Genomic DNA, 9067 nt, shown 5'->3' on the forward strand with positions numbered 1-9067 from the left:
AATGTTGCCGTTAGTGTAAAAGAATGTGATAGGAAGCACTTGCTCCAAGCAGTCCTGGTGGAGATGCTGGAAGGCCAGGGACCACATGGCGTTTCCCCTGTCTCTTCGTGGCTGTGAGTGCTGTCCTGGAGGGATAGCAGAGCTGCAGTACATGACAAACACTCAGTCTCCACTCTGACCCCCCACAAATTAGTGAGTGCCCTTTACACCTAGTTATTAATGAGTCCACTTGAGAGGATTAGGAGACACAAATGCCTATTCAGTAGGGGTGGAAGGAACTCTACTGTGTCCTAGAACCATAGACTTCTGGGCATCTGGTGTGAAATTGCTGCTGGGATGACCCATTAGTAAGCATTACATGCTGTATTGTTGAGTAACACTGTTGAGGACTTGCAGCTGTTTTTTTTAAGATATTCGTTCTCTGGCATTGTGTTAACTGGTGAGAAGCATTTGCCCTGCTTCAAAACCACCAGGCGGAAAAATATCCTTGCAATATCCGTTTTGGCCTTCCGAAAATAAGGTCTCCCTTATATTTAACAACTACTCAAAATCAAAATAAATCAGTCTTTTTTTTGTCCTGTTATCTTATGAAGGGCCTCATAACCAAGAAAGCTCAAGCAAGCTGGGTTTCAAGGAAGAGAAACTCCCTTACTTTTTGTGCACAGTGTTCTGAGAAGTAAGGGTTCCTCACTCTTGGATCATGTTTCTCTCTGTAATCCTAATCTACCTTGGTGAATTTTCTAAAAGAGTTAAACAGGCCTTGCAGTACTGTGATTGAATATCCATTTCTGTTTAATACTGTTTTTGGTAGCTGTGAAACTTCAGTTCGTGTGTGCACCACCAAAAATCCCTGAATGTAATTCTGTTCTCTAGGTGCTCAAAGCCATCAGAATGATTGATGCACAGGAGCTTAAGGAACAGCATTTTCTCCTGAAGCCTTTTGAAACTTTTCGTGACAATAGTACTAATGATTAATTAGTACTAGCCAAGACAGATTGGTTTTGGGGACAGAGGGAAAAGAAAAGGAGAAGGGAGCAAAGTTCTGTATATGAAACAGCACAGTTCTCCGCAGCGTTTTGTAGATTTTTAAGAAAATTACTCCTGTTGTTCTGATGCTTTGTGCATTCGATCTTGTTATCATTTTTTTCCACTAGTTAGTTTTAGTTGTCAGACCCCCAAAATGGTCTTTTGATGAGAGAAGTACTCCAGTTACATGCTTTTCAAAATTACCCACTTGATTTCATCCTGCAACAATTTTTTTTGTTAGGTGCTTTGCAGTATCAATAGCTCTGTAACCCTGTGATGCCAAATGTATTTTACAACATTAAATATTACAGTGATCGCATCATTCACAACTGGGTTATCCTTTTTAGCATGGTAAGTTTGAAAGGTCTGTTGGATGCTATGAAAGGAATTTGGTGGCTTTGAATGTCAGAAAATTTCCAGCACTTCTGATATATGACCCTCCCCCCCATTTTTTTTTTAAGGCATTAAATAGAGGTGACATAAAAATGTGTTATGAGCTATCTCTGAACTATCAGTCAGCTAATATGATCTAATCCAAAATCATATAAGTGAAGTGCTGACAAATTAGGGAGGGCTGCCATAAAAAGTTGTATGGATGCACATCGGTTCACTATAATTAAATCATTAATTTAGAGTGTACAGGACTTCCATAATGCTGCCATATTGCGAAGGCTTCATGTACATTTAGATCATTATCTATTCTGTATGCATTATTGACAACAGTTGAAAGACTGTTTCTTATATATATTTTTGTCCTCAGAAACTGTATGAGCTGAATAATCTGCATGCTCTTATGGCTGTTGTGTCAGGCCTACAGAGTGCTCCGATCTTCAGGCTGACGAAAACGTGGGCGGTAAGTAAGCAGCAGGACAATGGAGGGTTTTTAATTTATTCTTGAAAAAAAACTATAATAATTCTATAGCTTATTTTCAAGGATACAATGATTATTACAGATACTTTTGATCTCTTGTGCTTGTACATAATGTTTCTAGTGCCTCTTAAGTCTATGGTTTCCTGTTGAGTTTTTTCCATTCTGGCATAGAAATATTTTCCTTTGAAAAATAGTTCCCTGCAGATTCTACTAAATGCAGAGGCTTCTAATTTGGCCAGAAGCTATTTTGTATTTAGTTGCTGGAAAATCCTGAATGCCAAAGTGGGTCATATTTTAATCATTTAGGAGCTTATACCATTGGAATTTTTTTTCTATGGAGAACAGATGTCCAAAAACTCCAATTCAGTTTCCGTAAAAAGATTTCTAGTTTCTTTTACTGATAACTCAATTTATTGATCTTGCCCAGTGTGCTCAGCATAATTTTCATACTTACAGTAGCTGCACTACACAATATCTTTGCATGTCTGCTTTTGTACAGTTTTGAAAGAATTTTGTTCTTTGGAAACGTTTTTATTTGACACCTATTTTCTGATTAAAATGTTAATATGATTTTTGCGTAGTTGCATCCTTGATCAGTAGAACTTTAGGAATAACTCTGATATCATAGAGGTGAGGAAAATACTGAGCTTGATTCAGCTGTGCATTGTGTAGTTATCGAGCCGTATAAACAGAAGAGATGAGCTTTGACATTTTCCAGTGTGATAGAAATAATCAGGTGACTGAAATTCCTCTGCAAGTTGTCCATATAAATAGATCACTAAAGAGGGCTAAAAATTTTCAAACAAGACATGTCAGTGCATCTTCGCGTTGTGATCCAGAAGGGATTTTTTCCTCATCTGCTTTCTTCCCCCACCAAATCAGGAATAACTGGAAGATAATTTTGTTCAGTTGATGAATGTGTTACTGAAATTGAATACAACTCACTCCTGCTAAGATTAACTCATCTAGAATTGTGTTACTCATTTTGCAAATGAATAATTAAGACAGACATTCTTTGTTTCAGAATGCCCAAATCTCTCTAAGAAGTTAACACTTCAATATGTTCTGGAGGGGAACTTCTGTTTTTCTGGTTTTGTCCTTTAGATGCTTTGAGGCAGCTTCAACAGCTCTATAAAATTGTGATGCCAAATTGAATTTTCTGCATGACTCAGTGAGTGTCCATTATAACCCTATATTAACATAACCATATTAGTTACTACTGTAATTATGCCATTCAAGACTGGGATTCCCCAGTTTATTTTCACCTTCGTCAACCACAAATGCTGGTTTGCACTGCTTTTGAGGATTATCCTTGTGCTGTTGGCATATATATTGATTCTTCTCAAGTTAGTCCTTTTTCAACCTCTGAAATGCCAGGTAACCTTTCCCACATTTCTGCAGGTGTGTTTAATTTCTCATACAATCCCAAGGAAATTTATGCTTTTCATCATCTTATTTATGCCTTGCAAAATTGCAAGGATAGCTCCTAGCTCTGTGTACTGCAGGTTGATTTAGATGTCTTTCTCTTGGAAGTTCAGTTTATAAATTTTTGAAGTAATTCTAAGCCTTTGGCTGCCTGTATATTAAAAGCAAGAAAAGACATGTGAAAAGGGACACCAAGTCATTATTTTCATTTGAATGTTATCCAATAATTTTCCAGAATCTTCAGCTAGGGAAGCATTTCCTGCCTGTTTCTGAGCTGAATCCTGTTACAGTAGTGATCTTCCTCGTGCTTTCATTCAGGAGGATGAGAGTTTAGACACAGTAAGGCAAATAGCTGTAAATACAATCAGTCCCTCCAAAAGAAAAGTCACTTTTTTGTGGTGGAATTGAGAGTTCGAGGAAGCCGTTAAGTGTTTGCTTGGTAATCTAATGTCAGTAATACAGGATGAACTGACGGTATGTCTGAACATGTCTGAAAGTTACTTGTCTCATTCATTGCCTACGTTCCTTCTGAAGTCTGTGGAGAGTAATAAGCTCTTCTAATGGGTGATTTGCCCCATTCAAGACTTGAAAATAATCGTGAACCTTTCTGAGACTGCGCCTCTCTCCATTTCATATAAAGGAAGTATAGATGACTATCTTGGACTTGGACGACATAAGCAAGTGAGTATTAGACATCTGAAGTTAAGTAAGGTAAATTCTGCCCTGCTCCACCAGAGCTCTTAAACCCCAGCTCTCCTTTGCAGCGTTTCACAAAGGTAGTCTTCAGTCCTGGCATGCTCCGATTAGAGAGAAAATAGTCAGCAAGGCTCTGAAGCCCTCCCTGCTGCTGTAAGAGTAAACTGTCAGCCTTGGCTTTTGTTGTCTCTGCATATGTACTTCTGTTTACTGTTCTTTGCATCCGTTGAGCATAAGATACCAGAAGAGACAGTGGAAAAATTATTTAGAAAAAGCAACAGCTCCAAAACTGAAGAAGTAATAATTGAGCCCTTTCCCACCTGGTGATGCTTGTAACATTGTCAGGTTCTCTGCACTTTCCTGTTAACACAGGAGTTGAAGACGTGATACATACTGCACCATCAGCACAAGAGAAATTCATATGAGAATAACTGGTTTAGAGACTATTTAAAGAGCTTGAATTGATGCATCAGACTTGAAAAACATTGTGCAAATCGGCATATTTTGAAGAAAATGCAATTAACTTCATTCCAGTCTAAATTTACACCATTACTATTCCTGTTAGTCTTGTCATACCTTTCAGTCAAAAAAACTACAAAACTACATACAAACCTTCCAGACAGTAAATGGAGACAAAATACTTTAGGCTATTATAAGCCATCTCTGAGAAACTTCAAAAGGTAAATGTCATGTTCGGATGGTTGGAAAGCAGTCGTATGTCTCTGCTGTTGCTTTGTCCTGGAATTGGCAGATAGCTGCTGTCGTGCTGAATGTGAGATGCTGCTCATCTGAAAACTGGTGCCAAAGCTAAAGATGTGAATTTCTGGAACGTCAGAGAGCAGTGCGTCTTGGAAAACAATTCCCTCTTTAAAAGTGACTTTCTTCTGAAAGCTGGTGTTCAGTTTGCCAGTGTGTTAGTTATCCTGATGAAGACGAACATATAGAAATCATAGCTAGAAAGAGCTGTTATTTAAATAGTGAAATTACAGCTTTACAGAAGAGGCGTTTCATTTCAACTACCACGATCACATAGGTTGATTTTAATTGAAAGAGAAAAGGAAATACGTATGAAAAGAATATGTATAAAAACTTAAAGATCTGTACCTACGTAATTTTTGCAGTACGGGGGATTTTTACGTGGCGGTGACATTGCAACTTGGAGACTAGAACACTGAGTCTTCTGCCAAAATGTTTATACTAAACATTTTCTACCCTTTAAATCTTAGCTCTAAATTAAAGCCCTTTAATGTGGTTTTGTAATAGTAGTTCAGCTAGATGTGTCCCATCTTACTTGGTTTCCCAGTCTTACAGAGAGCTTAGTTGCTGTTAATTCTGTCAAAGGAAGGTGAGGGGAGGGAAATAAAGGACAATGAAGGAGATTCATGAATTTAAATTTTGTATTCTAAGTGGAGGTTGCTGTGATGCCACAAGTCAATTGCTTGCTTATTAGCAGAACAAGATACGCTGTCTGTAGTCAAGTTGTCATAGCTTTCTGGAGAGGAAAAAGATCAAATCCTTATTCCTTTCCAGAATATCAAGTTAGTGGCTATGCATGTATATGCATTCATTGTTTTTAAAATTGTAGTTTAATTAAAGTTATTTATCAGATCCTAATGCTATTATTTTGCTGTTTTGAAAAAATAATTTTTTGAGAAAGCTCTCAATTCAAGAATGAGAACATATTTTGGAAGCTTTTTGTGAAACTGGATTGGAAGAAGACTTCTCAACATCTGAAGAAGAAACATTAACTTATGAATAATTGCAGTGAATAAATGACTGCTTTAAAATATTGCAGAAGTGGACAGCACATGAAATCGCGATGTATTTCAGTTAGTTAACTCTTAGGAAAGCTGGTATTATTTCAGAAGGCTCCTCTAGGACACCAACACTTATGCCTTACTAATTTAAAATTAGCTGCCAAACTAGCTAGTTTTTTGTGTAAACTTTCGAAGTACTCATCCTTAGAAAGTAAATGCTATAATTTTAAAGATGTTATATTAAAAAAAAAAGCAAAAAAATTAAATCCATGTTTTTAAGGGCAAAAGAAAAATCATAGTGATCAAACTTCAGCTCATCTATTTTTCTCCTTATTTTCTAGTTACTGAGTCGGAAAGATAAAGCTACATTTGAAAAGCTGGAGTACGTTATGAGTAAAGAAGATAATTACAAAAGGCTTAGAGACTATATCAGCAGCTTGAAGATGACTCCATGTATCCCTTATTTAGGTAAGCTGAACTGTTTCTCGGGGAAGCATTAAACATATTTCTCCAATGACTACCAAAACTGAACACTGTCTTTTAAGCAGTACATGAAACTCTTTCAGTACGTAAGCAAAGAATCTACAACTGTCTAGTTGGTTTCGATACTCTGTATATGGCAAGCAAAAGCTTCCCTAGCTTCAGAAAGAAATTCCTGTTAACCTCCCAAACAATTCAGGTTTTACATACAGTATCAGTTTCCTAGGAAATGATTTTCCCTTATGTTGTGTAGATACAGTGATTGACTTCTGGAGAAGTACTTAAACCGTTAGGCCTGATAGTGCTCTTCAAGAACTAAATACTTGACTGTTACAGTAATGATGGCTTTTAAGTAATGCGAAGCTATAAATCACCAACCTGTGAGATAGAGGTAGATCTTAGGGTTTGAAACATGCTAAAATCTGCAGGTATTCTTACATTTAATTGCATTAGTGACAAGAGAAATTGGATTGTTATTCCTGCTTTAGCTATACGGAATAATTATGAGTAAGGGATAGTGCTGTGTATTTGGGAAAACTTGATAAATAGGTTTTTGTTTACTATGTATTGGTTTTGTTGCCAAGATAATCTAGTGTTACTCAACATTTTGAATTATTTTAGTTTACTTAGAGACCAGTGTGCTCTTTTAAGTTTACGTAGCTTTTCTTTGATATCATAAGATGTTAGTAATTGCATAAAATTAAAGAAATGTTTACCCCTTTGCTTCCTTTTCCAGAAAAAATTGTTGATATTTTTAGATGCCAGTTCTTCTATTTACATTCAGGATAACCTCCTGTGGTCACTAAAGCTCATGAAATTTTAGTCTCTTTGTTTCTGAAGTCTGGGGTTTTTTTTGGGGGGGGTATTCTTTACTTAGCTGGGCTATTTATTTTATTTATTTAACTTGACATTCTTCTTTATGCTGAGATCCATGTGCCCGTCACGGTGGTGTTTTGATTGCTTCATAGCTTGATGTGAGGGGCAAGACCTTCATTGGCATTAGAATCTGGAATGATACATCTAAAATATATATATTAAACTTCATGTTTTGTGAAGTTGCTTGAATTTTTACGTGCTTTGTGCTCAATTAGAAAAATACATTGCTGTGGAGAACCAATAATAATCTCAATCATAAGCATTCCTATGGAGTTCTTCCTTCTGTCGTCTTTTCGCTTCCCTGTTCCATGGCTCCCTGAAAAATCCAGCACTTCCAGTGTGATCTCAACAGCTGTTAATTCCCTGTATTTTCATGTATTCAGCAGTGGGTGGTTGGTCGTGCCTAGAATGGAAGTGTGACAGACTTGGCACCAGCCTATTTTGTCTGAAGTCCATGTGTGAAAAGCGCCGGTGGTGGCGTAGCATCCCACGCTACCCCGCTGGGCGACGTAGCTGCTAAAACTAGCCCTGAATTGAAAGGGGCAGCCAAGAAGCAGCCAAGCGTAATGCGAGTGGGATTTCAGCCTGTTATTCTGCAGCTCTCCCATCATGTGTACACACATAATACGTACACCCACTCTATAGTTCTCAAATGCATCTTTGAGCTTTCCAGAAGCTTTTACAGATATATATTATGATTTATGAAATGTGAAGCCGGGCCCAAATCTTTTCCTCGCCGATTATAAAAGTCTCAAGCCAACCTGCTGTCAAGATTTCTTCAAATTGTGTGACGCTGTCCCTTGCTGTTAAGGTCTTCTAATATTTAATGCTGTATAGAGAAATCTTTATGCTTTGGTGTATTTGATTTAAATTTAAAAAATTTCCTTTTTGTGCAAGCGTGTGTGTGTGTATATATATATATACATATATAAAGCAAAATGTTGGAAAACAGTATTTTAAGTTGGTTCTGTTAAGAGGATCCCCTTAAATACAGTAGCAACTTCTTGTCTGACTTTTGCAGAATAAGCTTGGGGCTTGACTTGACAGTTTTTTGAAGTCAAACGTGTATTTTCTTTCCACTTGGAGCAGGGAGGAAGGTGTTTGTCTTTGCGCTTTGAGAACAGTCATAGTTAATGTTTTGTTATCTGGTTTCATACAGCATGAATTCTTACTAATGACATGAAGAATGTCCTCAAGCCTTTTTATTTATTTAATTTTCTAAAGGAATAATGAATGCCAACTAGTGCAATCTACCTAAAATTAATTTTGTAGAGTTTAAATACACAGCAAAAAAGACAACATTGTCTTGTGATCTTAGTCATGCTAAATCTGAATCCATCTTGGCAGATTGGCCGTTGAGTCAAATTTTTCTCATTTGACCAAAGCTTTAATCTCCAGTTAGACTTGAATAGCTTTGCAAGAATATTTCTAAAATGCCCTTCCAAGGAATTTCTTCTAATGAAAGAATAGTATAGAACAGAAGTAACTTAAGTTGCTTATTTTATTTACTTAGTGTTTGAAACTTTCCGGTTGTAGGGTTTTTCTGCTGTTACATCTAGTATTGGAGTTATCTATAGGAATAGTGCTGCTCCTTGCAAGTTTGCTACCTGACAGTCTGAGGGCAGGTGCTGGGGAAGGGAATTTCACCATGAGGTCCACTTCCCATCATGGAAAAGAGGGTGGGGGAAGCTCTTTTCAGTGGTGATGAGGAGAACCAAAGTTACCGTTCTCCTAAATTCTTCATAGAAGAACGCAGCAAATTGGGCTCTCCACAGAGTAACATTTGCTGTTGCGAAGGCCCTCCAGAGCAGTGCTGGCACTGCTCGTGATGGACCTTGCTTGGAAGGTTGCAGAGAGAGCGGGCATATAAAGGAAGTGCAGCTGTGATTTCCAGGATGAGTGTTTACCCTTCAGAGGTGACTAGACTTGCATCATG

At 37.4% G+C, this 9067-nt stretch overlaps 1 protein-coding gene across 6 annotated transcripts in view; it reads left to right on the top strand.

Moving 5' to 3' along the window:
* The window catches only part of RALGPS2 (Ral GEF with PH domain and SH3 binding motif 2), a 136001-nt gene that overhangs the window by 66879 nt on the left and 60055 nt on the right, over nucleotides 1-9067 (top strand). For all 6 annotated transcript variants that reach the window (XM_067300593.1, XM_013943251.2, XM_067300590.1 and 3 more), the window contains 2 exons: nucleotides 1787-1879; nucleotides 6117-6243. In XM_067300593.1, coding sequence (XP_067156694.1) covers nucleotides 1787-1879; nucleotides 6117-6243 — 220 coding nt within the window. The remainder of the gene's footprint in view (nucleotides 1-1786; nucleotides 1880-6116; nucleotides 6244-9067) is intronic.

The sequence above is a fragment of the Apteryx mantelli genome, chromosome 8 (genome assembly GCF_036417845.1).
Source record: "Apteryx mantelli isolate bAptMan1 chromosome 8, bAptMan1.hap1, whole genome shotgun sequence".
NCBI classification, from domain to species: domain Eukaryota; kingdom Metazoa; phylum Chordata; class Aves; order Apterygiformes; family Apterygidae; genus Apteryx; species Apteryx mantelli.